Genomic DNA, 21,179 nt, shown 5'->3' on the forward strand with positions numbered 1-21,179 from the left:
GCAGCGAGCAGATCTCAGCGTACCAACACACCTCCCCGCTGTCCCCTGCGTCTCCAGCCCGTTTCAGTTCCACTGCATGAATTAAAAGGTGGTAAGTGACCACCTTAAAGACCTGCGCAGTCTAAATATAATGTCAGATATCAGCGATATGGTTAAATATAAACTGTGTTCAGTGAAGAAGTGATACTTTACAGTGTTATGGCTGTTACTTTGCTTGCAGTGAAGCTCAGTGGAAATGTGGATTTAAAATACTCGTCACGGTGCTGACGGCAGCATCCCACCACGGTACAACCCCCTGCAAACAACTCAAGCCCTCCTGCAGAGCATGTACCCCACAGCAAAGCACCCCGGATCCTGCCTCTGCATCAGGGGGGTTCAGTAACCGCTAGGGACAAGGCTTGCCCCCTCTGCCCCTAACCGGCAAAGAGCCCTGGCTACCCCAAAATAGTGATGCTGTCCCACACCTTGCAGGGGGCTGCGTAGGGCACCTCTTGGCCAGCCCCACCACCCTGCTGAAAGGGTTTTGCCTGGGCAAGAAATTGGCTTCTCAGCCAAAGCAAACAGGGACTTTTTCATCAGAAAACTGAACAAAACTCCTACGATTTCTCCTCTTTGCTTCTCCAGAAGGGCCAGGGGAAGTCCTGGCTGAGCAACCTCTCCTACTTCTGAAACCCAGACCCTGCTGCAAGCCCCAAACCCACCCCCACCTCTGACCGTTCCTTGGGGGGGGGTCTCAACCTGCTCTTCTCTGTGGAAACACCAGCCATGTCCCCAAAGGTCCCCAAGGACTCCTTTGCCGGGGCCACTGTGCAGCCCATCCACGCCAGGGCTGGTGCCACCCTCCCTCCGCTCCGCTCCAGGGGACACTGTGGGTCCGTCCCCTCTCTGCGGCCACTGCGTGGCCGAGCCCCGTCCCCCCACGTCCCCCTCCTCCCGGTGCCGCTTCCCCAGCGTGGCTGGAGGACGTGACGTCAGGTTCCCTTAATGGGCAGCAGTCACCTCGCTTTAATAACAGCTCCCAGAAACAATTGTACATTTACAACCCAGCGAGTGAGCTTGGCACGCTGAGCCCGCTCCCCTTCCAAGGCTTAATTTGATTTTGACATATTGGCTTGAGATTAAAGGGCTCTCATAAAAAAGGAAAAAAAAAAAAAGAAAACCACCACCAAAAAAACCCCAAACACACACACACGCATCCAGCCCCCCCACCGCCCCCTTTTCAGAGCTCAAGCAAAAGTGCTAACATTGTAATATTTTAAGTAGAGAAAATCCAAGTGTGCTTTACCCCCTGCTGGCTCTTATGCTGGGCTTATAAAAATTAAGTGGAAACCTACACAGCTGTAGGCTATAAATCCTTTGTCGCTAACGCAGCCAGGCCTGGTACCTGCCTCCAAAAAAAAAAAAAGGAAAAAAGGAAATAAATGCAAACTCCAAGAAGCGAGCGGCCAAAAGAGATGCACGGGGCTGGCCGGGTGGGCAGACTCGGGAGCGGCCGTCGGGGCCCTGGGGACATCGGGGCTGCGGGAAGGAGGAGTGGGGAAGGGGGGAAAGTGCCGGAGCATCGGGGAGAGCACGGCAAAGCAGTAAGAGCCCTCTCGGCTGAAGATCAATTAGCATCAATTACTGACTTCATTTAATTGTCGTAGAAGATGAATTTGTCATTTTTAGTCTGGAATTAATGGGAGACCTTCAACTTTCCCTTGGCAGCCCCAGCAGGTCACTGAGTGTTTTTTTTTCTCCTTTTGCACAGGGGAGGCATGTGCCAGCAGGGAAGAGAGGCAAGAGCCACTGCTGTCGCCCGAGTACCTGTCCCTGTCCGTCCCTGCCCATCCCTGCTCATCCCCATCCATCCCCAGCCACTGCTGTCCCAAGCACGGCACCACGGTGGCAGCCGGCCCCGGCAGCTGACCGGCACAAGCAGCACGGCCGGTGCCGGTGCTGGCCAGCCCTCGTGCCATGCCCAGCAGCACTCCAGCCACCACCTTTCCTGTTTTCTTTTTTTTTGGCACCTTCCACTTTTTCTCCCCTTTCCCGTTTTCTGCCAGAAATTAATTTTGCAGCCGAGGGCCGTGAAGTGTTTACATTTTCCCCGGCAAACAGGCGACAGTAAACAATGAACGCTCGCAGATGAAATTGAATTTATAACTGCATTATGGGGCCAGATAACGCCCTAAAATAATACAATGATAAGGAAATTCGATTTGATTGCCGCCACGAATCAGCTTGGGCCCATCTGCAGCCGGGGCCTCCCGTAATAATTTTAAATTGGGTTTGTAAACCTTATTTGTCCTTAAATATTTCTGTCATTTTTCATTGCCGGAGACAGATCCTTGGGCGTGAGGCGGCGGATTGGCCCCGCTGCAGCCGTGCCGGTGTGCAGGCAGAGGGCCGGCACGGGTGCCCGGCGTGCCGAGCAGGCGCCGGGGCCAGCGGTGACAGCCGCTCGTCCTATCCATCACCGTGTCGACAGCCAGGGAGGAATCTCGGGTAGAAATTGAGTTTGCCTCACAGGGGACAATTGAACAAATTAATAGACCATTAGCCAAGCGGTGACCTGAGAAATGAGGGTGCTCAGGCTCCCCCCAGGTTTGGGGGACAGAAAGGGGAGAGGTGATGGAAACCCCATGGTTTTCCCCAGGGGGATGGTCCCAGCGCCCCGGGATGGGATGGGAGATGCGGGTGGGCGGCTGTGCTGGGCATTCGGCCGGCTCACTTGCAGCCTGGCACTGGCTCACCCAAAAATGACTGTGCCGGCGTGCTGGCATGCAGACGGCATGGCGGGAGGGATGCAGGGTTCTGGTGGGTGGGAGACGGCAAGAGTGGCTGTGAGGATGATCCACGGTAATATAGAGGGACAGTCAGGCAGCGGTAAAGGGAAAGGTAGGGAGCGGTGGAATAAAAACCCCAAAGCTCTTGTTTCTGAGAAATCTGCAGAAAGCCATCGTACAGAAGTGCTGCACGAAACGGTGCTGCGGCGTGCACAGGGCAGCTCCCAGGTCCCCAGGCTGCAGGGGCACAGGGCACTCCCCAGTCCCGGCGGGTGACAGGCTCGTGGCTACTGCCAGGCAGGACACCGGGCATCTGCATCGATCCCTGCCTGTCTCAGCCCTCTCCACAGGACGAAGGATGCTGAACCGGGAAAGGGCTGGGCAACCCCTGCATCCCGGCCACCAGCCGGGGCTGTAGGACCTTGCAGAGGGTGGATCCCAGGGAGGACACAGTCCCCCTGCCTCCAAATGCAGCCAGGTGCCCTGTGCAGCATCCCTCCTCTGCAACCTCCCCCAAGCTTGCCTGTATCATCACCATTCATTATCCAAATGACTATATTTATTAAGTCCCCTGCCAAGGCATTACAGAGTGGTCTGTAACAGAGATTAAAAGCAGAATAAAACACCAATGTGATCCTTTTTCAAGTAAACAAAATGATAAACAGCCTCAGCACTGGCTACCAGAAACACACAAGCCTTGGGAAGGATGCCGAAATCATCGCTGCCATAACACGGTCATACTTGTGCCTGCAAACGCCCCGCTCTCAGAGGTGGGCATCAGCCCCACACACGTGCTTCTGCTTGTCCAGCTGCTCCCTGCACTGAAGACTCAGTTGGTGGGGGAACACCTTCACCCGCCCTGCCCCGGGCAGCTGCCCTGCACCACCCCACCTCGGCCGGGATGCTGAGCCCCATGGGAACGTCCTGCCTTTCCTCTGCCCCTACCACTTGTAGGGCAGGACAGCTCCTCTGCTGGTACTAACAGCCTGCTGCAAAGGCATGCATGAGCCAGGCTAGGTTGGTGACTGTCCCCAGGTGTGGCAGCCCACCGACCCCCATGACACCAAGACACTACAGCCTGGGGCAGCAGACGGACAGACTGCCACAGTCCTGGTGGCATTTGCCAACGGCTGGGGCAGCAGTGGGACGCAGCAAGGAGCCAGGGCTCCTGCCCACTTGGGTCTGCAGAGCACGGCATCAGCCCCTGCAGCACAAGGCTGCTTGGTTCTTATTTTCAAAGGTATTATTTTAAGTCTGTGGAACGAGGTGCTTTACAAGGAGGCACCAGGTTTCCTTTGTCTCTGCTGGAGATAATCAGGTGCAGATAGGATGTATATTCTGTAAAAACATACACTCACTTCCACTCACCGGTTACCTTTTTTCTGAGAGCTGTAAGGGTTTCAATTACCGGATTCTGGGATTTAGTGCCCAGGGCTTTTTGGTGTGCGTTAGATTTATTAGAAGGTTTAGTACCAGCGGAGGATTCACGCATTTACTCCCAGGAGCCCAGCTTCCGTTCACAGACCCTAAATCACGAGCTGAGATGGGCTATTGTCACTTACGACATTAGCATGGTTAACGTACACGGGGATGATTAATAGCGATATACATGCAGCCTCCCCCTCCTCCCCAAACGCCACGTCTCTGCCACCTCTGCCCGAGCCGGGGGCTGCGAGGGGCGCAGCCAGCACGCCCGCCTTCGCAGGGAGAGCCATGCCGCACCCCCTCCCTCGGAGCCGCAGGTGCTCAGCACCACCACAGCACCAACAGTATTACTGCTTTATGCTGTATTTTATTATTATTTTTAAGATGAAGTGTTGAAGGCACTCGGCAGGCAGAGGGCCTTCTGCTGAGGCAGAGCTATGGGAACCCCCTGCAGATGCTGGCTGGGAGAAGGGGAAGGTGACCAGGGGAAGAGGATGGCTAGAAGAAGGGGAAGGATGCGGGCTGGCAAAACCCGCAGAAAAAAATCATTATTCTAAGAGTAAACCCAACCTTCCGTGGCAGGACCCACCCACCCCTTGCTGGCTCCTTCTTCCCAAAGGAAACCTCAGGTGAAATCTGCTGCTGGAGGAAAGGGAAGAGGAAGGTGCCCTTATTAAGCAGGGAGCCATTGAATGAGGCAGCCCTTCTGATCCAAGCAGATCTCCCCTGAAAAATCCCATGGGATTATCCCACCTATCTGCCTGGCTCGCCTCCCATCTGCAGCAGCAGATCCACATGTTATAGTCCTCCCTATCACCCCAGGAGACTAGTGACAAGGCTAAAACTCATCACATGAGTGGTCTCCCAGCACCTCGAGTATGCGACAGCCCCTGCATTGCGGGCTCTGCGTCTCGCCGTGGTGGGTACCCGAGGCTCCAGGCAAGCCCTTGGCCTGCCGCACTCCAGGGGAGACAAGACCACGCTCCTACCAAGCAAGATCCTGATGGCTTTTGTCCTTTTTCCAATACTGTGTTAGTTACATTCCTTCTTTTTTAATTAAAGCGGCCCCAGCTGATTTTACAAGCTTGCCGCTGCTTCTCTCCCAGTCTCTGTGTCTCTCATATGCTTGAGTGCTAGTATTAATTATTAGAGCCAATTTACTGTTTATACTCTGATGTTTTAACTAATTACCACTAATGGCAGACACCAGTGGGCAATCAACTTCATTTAGTTCCCAGTGCAAACCACTCATTACCATCTGAGAGAGGGAAAGAGAGTGCGTGGGAGGGATAAATAAAGACTGAACTACACAGGCAGGTGTCTGGGACTGGTGGTGAGCGGCAGTGCTGGGGGATGCTCCCGCTCCCCACTGCAGCCCCCTTGGCAGGGCTCTGAGGCAGGATTTAAAGCTCAACATGTGTGGATAGGCAGCAGGGGAAAGCCCCTGTGCACAACCACTCTGCAGGGGCTGCTGGATCGCTGGCGCTTCACGCCACGTGCTAAGCCCTGCCTTGTCACCAGGGACAGGCTCTAAGCCTGAGACGGCTACAGTTACAGGTGAGCAATGTGCCTCTTTCCTTGCTTGGCAAATGGCTCCTTTTCCCTGCTGGGTTTCATCCTGGGATTATGCCTGGGGAAGTGCAGCCCCTGCTCGTGTTCTTGGCTTGGTGCGATGCCAGAGGGAGCCAGGTTTCCTGAGTCTCGGGTGCCTCTGGTGTTAATCCTGCCATGAGAGGCGCAGTGGATGATGTGAAGTCAAGATGAGCTGGGGCCGAAAAAGCCCTGAGCTGGGCTTCCTCCTGTCTGGAGCTGGGCTTTAAGCCTGGGCTAATGAAGCTCAGTCATGGAGCTAATTTAGCTGTTTCTGCGTGTAGTGATATTGTTGACACTAATCCTTCCTTAACGTGAGTGCATCCCTCAGCCTAGCTCATGCCTCTGTCTACTTGTTCCCTCTGGAGACCCAGGAACGCCACCAAGGCACAAGTTTATCCCCCTGCACCCCAAAACCAGCACAGGAGCCCATGATGTTAAAAGCATATAACCCTCAGATGACACAACGCTCCTGGCTGTACTCTCTCTTCTCTGGTTTGGACCAAGAAACAAACACACAGTGCAGAGAGGGGCCTACAAGGAGGGATGATGGAGCGAGATGACTCCATCAGAGCTGGGCTGGCCCTGCAGCTCCAGCAGACACCTTTGGTGGGTGCAGCCCAGAGCAGAGCACGAGGGACTAAACTCCCAAGCATCCCCAGGTGTGGCTGAGAAACACCTCTAGAAAAAATGATGTCCAGATCCATTTGCCTCCAATGGCAAGACCTGTTAACCCTGACCTGGGACAAACCTCCAGCCAAGTGCATTTGTGGTTCTGGGGATCTGGACTCCTCAAACGGGGAAAGAAGGTCCCTTCCAGGGGACAAAGCTCTAATGACCTGCCAGCTCATTACCAGTAGTGGGAGTCCTGCCCTAACAAAAAGGACCACAGTGATTTTGGAGTTTAGATTCCACTGATGTGATTTTAGCACAGTGATGCCGTAACAGCTCAGCTGGGAATCCCAAAACAGGGGCACGAGCCCAGCCGGAGGAATGGAGCTGGGCACCACCTCTCCAAAGGGATCATCAGCCTCTCTCTTCCTTTCCCCCTTTTTCTCATTCTTTCATTCCCTCATTTGCTCTGTTGAAATCCTGCTTTTGAAAGGAGGGGTGGAGACCTGCTCTGCAGTGGCGGGGACGTGGTCACCTGTCTTGCGGAAGGGGGGGTTATAACTATGCACACATCTGAAATGTAATTGCTGTCAGCTCTCTCCATTCTTGCAGCACGAGGCCTTTAATCTCTCCCACCAGACCCATCGGCCCTGATATTGCAGCTCCAGAAAGGCTGGTTTTATGTACTTTAACCCTGCGACCTTTACAAATCCCATCATTCCAATCAATACGTCTCATTAGCGTTAGGTAAATGTATGGGACGGATGGGGAGCTGTGCTGGGAGGAGCCCGTGGAGGGTGGGGTGGAAAGTGCTCCTGCCTGCCCGCTCTTGGGGGGCGGCACAGCCCCACCGTGCTCCCCAAGCTGCTGGGAGCATCCTTCCCCCCGCAGGCATCCTTGCCCCCAAATATCCTTCCCCCCAGACACACACCTTGGTCCAGCTAGAGAAGGTGGCCAGCTAATGCAGAGCATGAAACAAAGTCCCTGAGAAGCCAGCAGTGGAGTCAAGAGCCCAAGCTGCTAACTGGACCAAGCTGTTGGAGTAATTTTTTTCCACTCTCCTTGGGAAGCAGACATATGTTTTACAGCTTTCCCCTATGTCGACTAAATGAAAACATACGGGGCCTGTGGCAGGTGATGGGAAAACAATGTGGGGTGTGCGTGGGGCTGCCTGCCATCCCTGCCCGTCGGGCAGGGCAGCTGCCAAGGAAGGCAGTTACTGCGGATGGCAGGACAAAGCCAAGGAGTGGGGTGAAGAAAGAAAATCTCTGGCACTTCCCGGGAAAATGAAGGGCTTAATCCATGCAGAAGTGTGAGTTTACACCAGGTGAGGACCTCACTGGCACAGGAACACTGGCCATACCAGGTGGGAGCGACCCATGGGTTCATGGGGCATCAATCAACCAAGAACGCTTCAAAGAAAGGATGGGGCCAATCCTGCCCTTGGGAAGGCTGGAGGTGGGATAGTGTTGCAATCCGGTTTTCGCTGGGGAAGGGGCTCCCTTCCCCCTGGATCTGTGCCTCAGTCAGCAGGGCTGTAAATACTATTACTGCCCATAAAACCACCCAGCTCTCCTCTGAATCCTGCTCAAACGCTTGACTCGGGTGACCCACCGGCAGCAGCAGATCCCACAGGAGCGGGCGTCTCGGGGGCTGCCATTGCCGCAGCACGCCTGGGGTGGGGGCAGCCTGCCCCACCACGCGTGCCTCCTTGCTCCCCATGCTACCACTAAGGCGTGGGGTGGCTTCCCAGGGGACCACAGGACAAGTGGCCTCCAGACCTTGGCACTGCCGGCTCACCCACGCCATGCACCTCGCAGCTCCGCACTGTGCCAGATCTGTGTCCCAGAGTTTGAACTGAACTATCCCATGCTTAAGCAAATTCATTCCTGGAAAATCCAGCTCCACAAAAGGAAAGAAGATGAATTTAAGGTCTTCTCCTCCCAGCGGGGCAGGCTGGGGTGCAGGAGGAGCTGAGGGTGCCTTCCTCACCCTCCCCAGGCAGGGTAAGCTTTTTAAGTGGCATCTGGAACTGGGTTTGTTTTCTGAGCTCTGCTATCCCCATCTGCAGAGCCAGCACGTAACTGCAACAGCACTCAGCCCCGCTGCCTTCGGGCTCGCCCCAGCAGTAAAAGCGGCCTGATGAGTACAGAGCACAAAATATATTCGTATGCATGCACCTATTTCTGCAAGAGCCTACAAAAGCAAGTGCTTAAAAACCATGGGCGAGCTCTGCTTTCACATTAGTGAGGTTTAATGAAGGTGTTTCCATGAGGTTTAAACTTAGAGCTGGGCCGAATACACCTCTTGCTGGAGTGTGGGACAGCCAAATTTGTCTCTGTGCTGGAGGGGATACATGGAGCTGGGTATGTGATGTTCCCATGTATGCAGGGCGGTTTGGAGACCCGGTTCCTGCGCTCCCCGCTTTCCCAGCACTGATGCCCACTCTCCCCGCTGCTCTGTTTGTCAAGGCTCTTCAGCAAGACCTCGGACTTGTTGACAAGCACTAAACTCTGTGGCGGCATGAAAACCATTTAAGCACTAAGCCCCCCTCGGCTTTAGTGAGATGACTGTGTGGCGCGGAATCTTAGCGCAGCCCCTGGCAGGAGGCAGAGGGAAGGAGAAATGAATAAATCCTCCTGCGGGGCCAATTTCACTCAACCTGACACTGCTCCTCCTGGAATTAAACAGGCAAGTCCCGAGGTGCCTCTCTGGAGCAGTGGGCTGCTCGGCACCATGCCGGCTCCCCAGCCACCAAGCTGGGCACAGCCATGAAACCTGTGTCTGGTCTGTGATAGGAAAAACCAGTCCATAGCTTCAGAGTTGTCCTCTCCAGCGGAACAACTGCGGGGCCCGATAAAGCCCCCACCGTGCAAGTCCCCAGCTCCGCAGTGCTCCAGGGTACCTCATCCTGGCTGGCAGCCCCCAATGGCAGGGCATCCATGTGCTGGGGACTCACAGGGTCTTTTGAGCATGTTTTTCTTTTGGTACCAACTGTGGAGCCAGCAGCAAAGCCTCCCAGGCAGGCGCAGACCCCCAGCAAGCCTTTTGGAGCAGCATTACCCTCCTTGGCACTGCACTCCCTGCCTGGCCATCCCCACCTGGCAGCAGGACATCCCACACAGCCATGGCAAAGGGGAACGGGGCGAGAGGGTGGAAAGCTAACACATCCCCCGGTGCCCCCGTGGTTATCGGAACAGGACAGAGCAGTGGCCTTGCTACAGGACCCTGCTTAACCTTCTCAAGCTTGTCTGCCAGAGGAAAGCTTAGCAGGAGGAGAGATATTGTAGATAGTGATACTGGTGGGTCCAGAGATGCAAGGGACTGCAGCAGCCTTAGATTTTATCTGCATCTCTGCACAGCCAGGAAACCTTGGAATCCCCATCAACAATTGTTAGTAAAACATAGGGGAGAAGCATGAGGGGTTAAAGGCAGAGCATGCTGCAGGGCTCTGGGGGAGCCCCGTTACAGCTGAGGGCACTCGGTGCTGCCACTCTCTAGTCTAATACCGTCCAGAGCTCCTTTTTCCTTACCCATTGGAAAAGCTGCTTTTGGACACTAATGGGAACAGGGGGAATTCCCAAAGGCCTGGAAACCCCCCAGATCCTCCTCTGCTCCGCAGCCCGTTGGCTCCTGGGTGCCTGTCTTGTCCCTGTGCTGCACCCCCTGAAGGGCTGGGGCTGAGCACAGCCCAGGGGGAGGTGGGAAGAGGCCAAAGGTAGCTGCAGAGGTGGGAGCAGGAGCTTCCCAGTTCTTCCTTTCACTCCTGGTCTCTCTTGGCAATGTTCAGCCCTCCGGGCTTCTCTTCTGTGTGCCACTTACCCCCATTCATTCACTGCATTTCACCCGTGTCACCAGGAGCTCCTCTTCCTTGGAAGGAGCTGGGGAAGGAGACGGGGCAGCCCCAAGTCTGGGAAGGGAAGGGAGAGCTGGTTTTGGCTGTCACTGGAGAGAGCAAGCAGGTGCTTGAAGTGCTGGGACATCATCCCAGAGCCACCACTGCCTCCCTGCTGTGCCCTGCCTCCTCCTCACCTCCGGTCATGTAGAAATCTGGCCCTTACTCAGCCCAGCATTTCGGTCCCAGCCATTACAATGACAAGGGTGATAAGAGATTCTTATCACAGTGCTCAGAATCGATTTGAAGCTGAGCCCCTTCCCCGCACTCCTCCTCCTCCTCTTTGCAGCTGCTGGAGCAGCGGTCGGTGCTGCTGAGGGACTTGGCAGCAGGGCTTGTTGGAAAGCAAAGATGACAGTTTGGGGTTCAGACCCCTCCAGATACGTCCCTCCAGCCTAGCAGCTTCAGGCATATCCTCGCACTGGAGACAGAGCACAGGATGGGAGCCAGGACGCCTGGGGTCCTGCCTGCCACGCGTCTGCTGGGAGACCCACTCCGTGTCCCCAGGCTGCAGCAGGGGCAATGCAGCTCTGCATCCCTGGAGGGCACTGTGAGCCTCCATCCAGGGGACCTGGGCAAAGGGCTACGGCCTCCCAGCTGAGGCAGGAGCTTGTTCTCCCTGTGCTCGGGGGTGAAGAAAGGAGAAGGTCCGGCTGACCCCACAAGAGAGATGGGGAGCTGCCTGCAGTCCTGGATTCCAAGCCTGGAGCTCACTGCACCCTTGTTTTACTCCAGCCCTCCAAAGAGCTGTCGCTTTCTACAGCTCCGCGTGGCCTGCCTCCACTCCGATCTCCTCCTGATCCTGCCCACCCACCCATGCTTGATGGGGACAGATCCTGCCCTCCCACGTGTGGCTGATGGGGACAGTGCTTGGGAAAGAGACACTTCCCGCAGGCAGAGCCAGGGGCTCCCAGTCTGGAGTGGGTGTCTGTGAGCCCCGGCCACATCACGACAGCCAGCATCCCCCCTGCATGACTGCAAGCTGCTGTCACCTCTCCTGTGGGAGGCTGTCTGGGTGTCTCCCATGAGGAAGCAGAAACTGCATACAAGTTTCAGTGAGCTTAGGGCTGATTTAGCACAGCTGCCCAGTCTCTCAATCTCTCCCTGCAGCCACTGCCTCCACCGTTTACAAAAACTCAGTTCCTCCCACCACTGGCTTCAAAACATGGCCAGGTCCCTGCTTGGAGCAGTCCTCAAGAACCCACACCAGCCCAGGCTTCCACCTTTCAGTTTCCCCCTTCTCAGCTCCAGGATGGCCAGTGGGATGTTGTGTGCCCGGGAGGGAAGGCAGAGGACCCAGCAGCACAGCTGCCTGCACCGAGGCTGCCCTGAGCGGTCGGCACTGCAGCTCCCCAGTTCTTGGGGGTGCCTTGGCTCAAATGCATGCACCCACTCTTTGCAGCGCACCTGCAAAAGCAGAGCAGGACCTCAGGCACTGGTGGGGAAACTGGGGCGTGGTTGTGGGCTTGCACAGCCACACAGCAGAGCTGCTGAGAGGACCAAGACGTCCTGACCTGGAGCTGCCTGAGGAGCCCTGGCCCCTTCAGAAACCTTGAAGCCCCAGCAGCTCTGGCCATGCAGATGTTGCAAGTTCTCCCTTTCCTCCCAGAACGGTCTCCGGGAAGAGCAGAAGCACAAGGCGGTGGCAGGGGAAGCGTCTGAACAATCGGGGCTTGTGCGGAGATGAAGAAAGGCCCTTCTTGTTGGCGGGTGCATTTGGGGTGAGCCCGGGGGCAGCGCAGGATGGCACCCCAGGTACCCCAGCTGTGCCAACTCTCCAGCCCAACAGAGAGGGGGCTGTTGTGGGACCAGCCCCGGCACAGGGTGTCACCGCCTGTCTTGGTTAGCGGCGATGCTCTCTCTTTGTGCCTGCTGGTTTCTGCTCTGCTGACCCGCTTTGCTCCCTCCGCCGACGCCATCCATCAGCTCTGGCAGGCCCGTCAATTCCAGGGCTTCGCAATGCCATTCCCCAGGGGGAAAAAGCACTTTTTCTTTTAAGGGAAAGGAGAAGTATTTTCCCTCCCGGCAAGCTGCTAGGCTTCCTCCCTCCCCTCCTCAGAGACATCTAATGCCCAACCCAGCCCAGGGACAGGGGCACAGCATGTACCTGGGCTTTTCACTCAGCCCAGCCCCAGCCTCCCTGCCAGCTGCCAGGGGCCCGAAGGGCTGTGGTACCCGGGCAGATGTGCGGTGTCCCCAGGGCAGATGTGCTCCAGCTCCCGGCCTGCCCCTGGGCCCTTGCTATTGCAGACACCAGGCAGGCGGTGGCAGCCTGACCCGCAGCCCGCAGGTCCGGCAGGCAGGGCCGGAGGGTGAGCAGCCATGCCAAGCTGGCAGGAGCAGGGTGGGGGAAATCAGCCTGGCAATGGCCAAACGCGCCCAGCCCTTTGCACGGCGCCTGATCGGGGCTTGCTCCAGCAGCAGCAGCTCGGGGAAGGCATTACTGCATATGTCCCACGTCCCACTCGCCAGCCTGGCAGGCGGTGGCGGGGATGAGCCAGGGATGCCAGGGCGGCCGCCGGCTGGGTCAGGCTTGGGAGGACGACACTGCTGCTGGGATGAGGATGGGGCTGGGTGCATTCCCACCTCTGTCCCTGAAAGTCCTTCTCCAGGAGATGCTGCGTTTGAAGCACGTGCTGACAGGGTGAAACCTCCAGTAATGCCCCACGCCTGAGCGCTCGCCATGAGGCTGCAGCGCTGGAGACTATCTATAGCTGAGTGGTAAGAAAAAGCAGGATCCTGCGAGCGGCCTTCATCCCTTCCTCCCTGACTCCCTGTGCCAGGGTTAGCCCCACAGCGCTGGACATTGCCCCAGCTCTCCCCAGCCCCAACTTGTCCCGAGGTCCAGATGTGGGGCAGGGACCCAACCATTACCAGGGCTTTCTGCCTCTGCCCTAGCACTCCCACCTCAGCAGCAGAAACATCTGCCTCACCTCTTCAATCAATACGCAGGTCTTAATAGTTCTGACAATTCACAAGAAAACAGGGGCATTAAATGTTAATTATATCTATTTGGATTCAAAAAATTTTATTACTTGAGTTAATTATAGCTGGAGTCGTAAAAAGGTGCAGAGCAAGAGGCGCTGCTGCTCTATGGGGCGAGCAGGGCTGAGCACCCCCGGCCATCCCGTGCCACCGGCCGGGCAAGGATGGAGGGATGCACCCGCCGTGAGCGTGACCGCCTGCCCAGCACAGGGCCGGACCCTGCCCCGCGGGATGGGGCTGCCGTGGGAAGGGGCTGCGCGGGGGCCGTGCCGGCGGGGGGGTGCAGAGCCAGCGGCGGGGTCTCGGGGCGCACGGCAGGTACTCGCTTAGCTGTTGTGCTGGTGGGACCTGGCCTGCCCCAGCCTGTGGGCTTCTAATTTACTGCTTTCCTTTTACCGTAAAACTGAAAGGGGAAGGTGCACCCTTTAATCACTGCCTCCGGGGCCCCGCCTGAAACCACACAGAGACCGAGCGAAGGCTAGGAGTTAATGCTCCTTCCGACACCTTTTTATGATTCATGGGCCTGACCTTGAGCCATAAACCGCTCAACCTCCCCGCCACACTGGCAGTATTTACAGCCTGCAGGGGCCACTGCACGCAGCCACCGATGCAGATCCGCAGCCGGGACCGCGCACGCCGGCACAGGTAGGCAGCCGGGGATGCAACAGGTATGCAGCCAGAGATGTGCAGACTGGGACGGCTACGCAGCCAGAGATGCCCATGCAGGTGGGCAGCTGTGGACGGATCCTAACGCAGCACACGGAGATGGAGATGCGCATAGTGCATGAATGAATCCATGTTTATGCACACCCATACATGCGCACAGAGGTATGCACAGGTAAATGCGCTAAGATGCCCTCACCGGGGAGCACCCACGGCTGCACGTTTGCCTGCGGGGAGGTGTGCGCCCACACGCCTGCTGGCTGGGCGTTTGCCCCCAAGCACTGGACCACGGTGAGGGGCTTTCTGCTTATCGCAGCATGATGGAGGGACATGGTCCCACTGGCACACCCCAGCCCCTCCCCTGGCACCCTGCAGCGCGGGTCCTGCTCCCCAGCAGGAGCAAAGGCTGCTGACACCCGAACCGCCTCGGCGGCACTGCAGAGGTGGGTCCTGGCATCAGGGTCCATCCTGCTGCATCCCACCAGCCAGGCATCCCCAGGTCTTGCTCCACAGGTGAGAGCCATGAAAGCCTATACTGGTCCAAACTGGAACAGGGTGAGGTCTACTGGTTAAAGCAAAGGGTGCCCCTCTGGGTAGGCTCAGACCAGACAGCTCCTTGCTTCAGCCCTCAGTTTCCCCACCACCACAGTAGGAAAAAATAATCCGGACCCATCGTGTTTGCATGGAATCGGGAGGCCAAGCTTGTTAATGTTTGCAAAGTGGGTTTGGCTCCTGTGATAGAGCAAGCCAGAAATGTGAAGGTCATTATTATTAGTAGGATTAAAGCAATTTAACCCAGCAGCAAGGGGGTACAGGTGAACGTAGCAGCTGTGCTGAGCTCAGCAACAAATTGCACACACACACAACCTCAAAATAGTGATGAATGCTACGATTATGGCTCATTTTAGAAACACTGAGCAGAACTAGAGGGTTGCCAGGGTGCCCTCTAACACTTCTACCCAAAAAATATCCTCCCTGAAGGCAGATGGGACTGACATAGGCTGTGCCCGGAGATATCCAGAGCCCATACGAGCTGTCAGTGCCCACTCAGCACATGCACAAATCTCCCGGCACGGGCCCACGTGCATCACTTGCCAGCACAGAGGTCCTCACACACAGCCCAGCTGGTCCTTGCCAGGACCAGGACCATCTCCTCTGCCCCCATCGGGGGACGATGGCATCGGGCAACTTATCTGAAACAAAAATCTCCCTCTTTTTTTTTTTTTTTAAGTTTACAGGTTGCCGAATTTTTTTCTTTCCTCCTTGCAAAACAAAAGAGGGAAAAAACATCCTTATCTCAGAAAGCAGAGTTCAGGAAAAAGCTATGGGTCTTTTGGACTTAGTGAGTCCCCATTGGTAGCCTCGCTTGTCACAGAGAATTTATCAGCCAAACACAGTGCTGGTATAATGTGCCATATAACTAGTGCATAAACAAACTTCAGCATGATAAATGCCCTGCTTTGAAGCCATAAAGTTATTAGCTAGTGGCTGTTAGCTACTACTTAGCATGGGACATGCTCCTTCCGTTAACCCCTGGATGCCTCGTCCATGCTCAGAAGCCCAGGGAGATCTCCGGAGGGCACTTCCACGCAGCGGGAAAGCATGGAAGGACCTGGTCAGCAGGGATGCTTCTGCTGGCACTTATCTGTGCACTTTGTACTCACTGCAAGGAAAAGGGTGAAGACTGCGGGAGGGAAATGTTTGCCGGGAATGGGGCTCTGAAGGCTGGTACCTCCTCGCTGTCCTATTTGACACCTTCAGCGGCTCCCCTCTCTCCCTCTGCCCCGCAAGAGGCAAATGCAGAGGGGAGCAGGGACAGGGTGATATATACATACCCATGGCTCAGACCTTCCTGAGCTGTACCTGTTTTGGAGATGGGCTCAGATGGGGCTGGAGGAAGGCAGTCACCCCTCCAGCGCCCAGGCCACCTCCTTTAGATGAAGTGCTGCTGAGGACTCTGAAGCAAAAGCCCTACGTTTTTCTGGCAGCAGCCAGGCTGCGAGCTCCAGTGAGGTGTTTAGAGTTCCCTCTGCTGCCTGCAGTGCATGGCTGCCTGCAACTCCTGATGAGCACAGCCTCATCACAGGCTGGGAGATGCTGGAGAAGCACAGCCGTGCCCCACAGCCAGCACCGCTGGCCATGAGCTGCTCAGCTGGCGATGGCTAACCAGCATCAGCAGAGCCAGCAGTGCCAGGGCTCCTGCCAGCACCGGACCTGGGGAGCACCCTCCGCTGTGCAGGGCCAGGCTGTGACACCCATAAAGGACCTTTGGTCCCCCATGCCACCTCCTGCCCCTGTCCCATGCTCGGGTACTGGACCGCGGCAGGGAGCTGGGTGTGGTGGCAATGGCAGCAGGTCTCCGGCACTCTGCCCAAGGCACGGATGGGGTTACACAGCAGCTTGGCAACTTCTCGGCCACACAGCCTGGAGCCCCAGAGCCGCAGTGGGAGATGCCGGTGGCCGGGGGCTAACTCCCATCCCTCTCCCAGTAAAACCATCCCTGCAAGGAGGCAGGAGACGTCTCAGCAGGGCCAGCTGGGGGGCAGCAGGACTCGGGGCTGCATCAGCACCTGTTCCTCATTAGAAGCCCAGTGTTGAAGAAACTCGTAATTAGAGCCCTGAGTATTAATTAATCTCCATGACCCCCCTCTCATTCTCCTTCTCCTGCTCCCACAGCTCAGGAGGTCAGCCCGGATTATTAACACGTGTACAATGAGAATGGCAAGCTCACCGAGTGGGCCGGCAGACCCTGGGCCATGTCCTCGTGTTCAAAGCAGGTGCCTTGTCCCTCCCTGCCAGCACAGCATCCCTTCCCTGCTTCCTCTCCCTCAAGGCTGGGCTTGGCTGGGGACACGTCCCACTCGCTTGGGTACAGTCAGCACCTTGGGGACGGAACTTAAATGGGCTGAAACATCCCAGAATGAGCAGAGCTGCTTTTATGCTAACTCTGCTTGCACAATCCCTTGCAGTGTGGCTGAGAGCAGACCCCTGCATCCCAGGGGCTGGCTTGAGCCTCGCTGGAGACAACCTACCCTGGGAGACCTCCCAGCACGATGGAGTGCTGAGCAGCCAGCCCAGCCCAAAACCGCTGAAAGGTCTTTGAGCATCCCAACTCTGCTCATCCTGACCTTGCTTGGGTCTTTAAGAGCCTCAGCACCACTAAGAAGGCAGCCCTGGGGCATGGAGAAGACACGGAGACCTTTTGTGCAGCATGGCCCCTCCATCCCAGGTCGGCCCATGCAGACTCAGCCGCTTGGAGCACGAACATGGCTCCTGGGAAGGCCACGTTCCCTGCCAAGAAGCTGCCCAGGCGCAAGCCAAGGACCGGTGTGCTACAGAGAACTGCCACGGAGTAAGAAAACAAGATATGAAATAAATCCAAACTTTTCTGACTCCCTGGTAACCACCAACTGCTTCCCTCATCTGATTTTTTTCCCCTTTTCTGCTGCAGCAATAAAAAGGGGAAAATCAACATCTAAATGATCTTGTTTATGGCGACTAAATAAGCTGCATGTGCTTAATCCGTTAGAGTTTAATGAATTTACGACTTGCTTTGGAATTTGACAAGGGCTGTAAAAGAGTAATTAACATTTATCAGTGTGTTTTTTTACACACACCCCGCCCTCCTCCCGTCTCCCTTCCCTCCTCCTGCTGCCTGTCACGAAGCAGCACTGGTATCGGGGGGAATATAAAAGTGATCAATTAATTCTTAATAATCTCAGGAAAAGATTGTAGAGTCGCAGTATGAACTCAGGGAGTGTCAATAAACGTGCCAAAGGTTGGTCCCCCCCCCTTCCTGGCGCTGCTGCAGAGGAATGTAGGCGGCCAGGGAGGGGACGGGGCTGTGCGGGCGGTGCTTTGGTGGAGCAGCTCTGCACCCCTTTCCTTCTCCATCACACTCCACCGGCCTCCACAGCAGCTTTCTGTCACCAACACGGTGGCCTCTGGGACAGGAGGAGAGTGAGCAGGTGGCTGGTGGCAAGTGGGGTCCCCATCTTAATGCAGCAGCGGTGGCGATTTGGAAAGTGAACCCCAGTCGCTCCCTGTGCCAGCTGATAGCTCCGTCCTGATAGACCTGAACCTGTTGTGAGTGACCCCAAATCCTCACCACCACGACTGCGGGGCAGCCGAACATCTACTTAGATGGAGAGTGCAGCCAGGGGCACTGGCACCTGCACCGCCCCGCTGTCACTCAGCACAGGCGGCCGCCGCTGTTTCAGCTCTATTAGTCACGAGGGGACGTCAGTGCTGACCCCCAAGACAAGCGAGGGGGCTCACACCTCGCTTGTGCCCAGCCCTCCCTACCGCTCAGCTGCCGTGGAGCAGGGCTGGAAGCAGAGATGCAATCTGGGGGCTGCAGGGGGATGAGCCCAGGCTCCTCTGCCACCAGTCCTGGGGCAGGCTGAATGTGATCTAAGGATCCCGGGGGATTTCTGTGCTGGGAGCCCAGTGTGCCCTACCCTGGGCCACCTCCCTTGGCAGCCCTGGAGAGCAAAGCCAGAAGGAGCCACAGCCATCACCTTCCCGGTAGGTAGGACATGTCCCCTGCTGCTGTGACCACAGCATCCTGCCCCCAGCAGTGGCCTTTGCAGGCATGCGTGTGCAGGGAAGCCTGCATGCCTGGGCATCCATGGGGGAAGAGAGGGGTCAGCGCTCCCGGGGGGCAGCAGGCTCTGTGGAGGAGACAGAAGCATCTGGGCTTGGTTGTGGGGCAGAGGGTCCTGGAGACCCACAAACAAAAGCTCAGGATGATAAATCCTCAGAGGTTTGAGACTGTCCGGGGATCTGCTCTGGACAGAAACAAACTCTCCCTGTCGAACATAATGGCCCAGAAATAAGCAATGAGGCAGGGATGGAGAGGGCTAGATCCAGGGGGTCTGGAAAATCTCTGCCCAGCCCCATGCCGAGCACTGGCGGGGGTGGGAGGTGCAGGCAGTGATACCATCCCAGCAGGCTGGGACCCCCACGCCGGGCACGCACCCACTGGCTGGAGGGGGCAGACTTGGGATTTCTTGCCAGGAGGGAGTTATTCAAGCCAGCCGTAGCAGGATCAGTGCAGGACAAGCACGGAAGAGGAAGGGAAAGTAATGGTATGAACTTGCCTTCATTTTACCTGAACTGTGGTTTGAGGCCAGCTGGCCGGCATGGGCTGTGGGGTCGGGCAGGGAGCAGAGCCCGGTGGGGAGCAGGGCTGAGCCCCCATGCAGGGCAAGGAGGTGAGGGAGGGGGGCTACGGCGGAGGCATTCCGCGTGGCCAAATTATCAGAAAGCAGCAGCTCCCAACAGCCTCCAAGCAAAGGTCTCCAACCTTGGGCAGGCTTGTGGTGCCGGAGGCTGCACAAAAGTCTGCCCGTCCTGCACACACACCTCTCAGAGGGAGAAATGGAGGCCCAGGGAGGGGTTTCAGGCCACCAGGACTGGTCCCAGCACACCAACATCTGCTCTGCTCATTAGGCAGCAGGTCTGGGTCTCCATCACCAGTGGTGCAGCAACATCCATAGCCAAGGTGCCCAAAATTGCTCAGGGACCACTCACCGGTGCCAGCTGCCCTGCCTTGTGCTGAGAGCGCAGTGCTCCTGCGGCGCTCCGCATTGCCATCCAGGCTCCACCACAGACCCCCCGCATGACCTCAGGACCCCTCCTCTGCCGCAGAGGAGAGGATGCTGCAGGGCGTTTAGGGGCAGAGAGGGGGCTGCGCTCCCCCCGCCTGCGCTGGCTCAGCCGCTCCCGTGTCAGCCTGTCTAAACAGCACCTCCTCCCGCAGAGGCCTCGCGCTGGGGGTCGGCAGCTCAGCGTCTCTGGGATTCGTCACGGTATCGCCGGAGTTATCAAAAAGCAGCTTGGACCAGGCATCCCAAAGGGTTGGGTCAACCAGATCCAACAGCTGCCAAGAAAGCAGGCTCTGGGGCTGAGGACATGGATGGGACTCAGGTGGCATTGGGCTGGTCCTCCCTGGCCACCGACACCCTGCCTCACACCAGGCACGTGGCTTCACCTCCGTGCAAGGCTGGAACCTCCCCGCCTCACCCCAGCGTGCAGGGCAGCGCTCGTTCGTGGAGGAGCACGGCTGTGATGGGGCGATGCTTGGACAATGCTCGCTGCTTTGCAACGGCGCTAATGGGTTGGAGACAGCCCAGCCGTGCCCTTGCCTCACTCCACTCGGGCACTGCTGACGGTCATAACAAAGAGCATTTATCCAGCTGCATTCCCAGTTTCTCCCTCTTTCCATTTCCCTTTTCTGTCGCTCAGGTGTGACTATTTTAACACCCGTAAATAATAAGGCGGGCGGTAAGCATAACAGTACGTGCAGCCCTGTGTCAGCTTTTCTCCATCTGCGGGAGACCTTGGGTCACACTTCAGGTGGCAGAAGGGTTCGAAGGAGTTAACAGGAGATTCCCAGGTCCCCTAAGCATCTTGCCCAGGGTCTTAAGCCCATAAGCAGTGGCGCTAAAGATGATTTTAAGCCATGATTATAAGAAATCTATTGATCTTTTGGACTCTATAATGACAGATTAACCATTTTAATAAAACACCTATTAATCATGCATTAACCCTTCTCAGCTATTTGTACATTGAATAGCAAATTGACAAGGGCATTGGGATTTCTAGGAGGCTTTTTGGAGGGGGAGGGAGGGGATGTTTCTTTAGATAACAACAACAACAAGAAGAAAATAATGCAAACTTACAGAGGGGGAGAGTTAAAATCATACGATGAGTGGCAGTTGCAGACGCCTGGGGCCCTCTTTGGTTGTCGCTTCTATCTGGCAATCAATTGACAAGAAATTGAGATTATGAAACATTGCGCCTGTGATCAAAGGAGGTGGGCATCCTTCCCCCATCCGAGGCCAAATCTCCACTCCCCCATGGGAACCAACAGCAAACATCAGCAATTTGGCCTTTGGCAGGTACCGGCCAAGGTAATGCCGGCACAACGTTTAGCGTGAATGTGTCCACCAGCCCCACGGGTCTTTATGGCAAACTCAGAGCAAGGATGCAACATCCTAAAGGTAGATCCTACTGGAGCATGTGGATGCCCGTGATCTTTTGGGGGAGACACTTGCCTCTGAGAGCGAGTAATATGGAGGTGCAGAAGAAAAAGAAGGGGAAATGGGAAAAGCAAACAATCCACCAGCTCAAGCCAGCTGGGAATGGGCACAGGCTGCTCACCCCCTCTCCCTGCCCGCCCTTGAAACCCACAGCACCGGCGTGGGTCCAGCTTGTGGACCAGCACGGCCCGGGGG

General features: G+C 56.5%; 1 protein-coding gene across 3 annotated transcripts in view; it reads right to left on the reverse strand.

The window, feature by feature from the left end:
- RNF220 (ring finger protein 220) overlaps window positions 1-21,179 on the reverse strand; it is a 225,314-nt gene that overhangs the window by 116,309 nt on the left and 87,826 nt on the right. The window contains exon 2 of one of the 3 annotated variants that reach the window (XM_075710550.1): window positions 20,625-20,699. The exons of the other annotated variants lie outside the window; for them this stretch is intronic. Coding sequence (XP_075566665.1) covers window positions 20,625-20,699 — 75 coding nt within the window. The remainder of the gene's footprint in view (window positions 1-20,624; window positions 20,700-21,179) is intronic. 3 annotated transcript variants of the gene reach the window in all.

Source organism: Pelecanus crispus, chromosome 5 (assembly GCF_030463565.1).
Source record: "Pelecanus crispus isolate bPelCri1 chromosome 5, bPelCri1.pri, whole genome shotgun sequence".
NCBI lineage: Eukaryota > Metazoa > Chordata > Aves > Pelecaniformes > Pelecanidae > Pelecanus > Pelecanus crispus.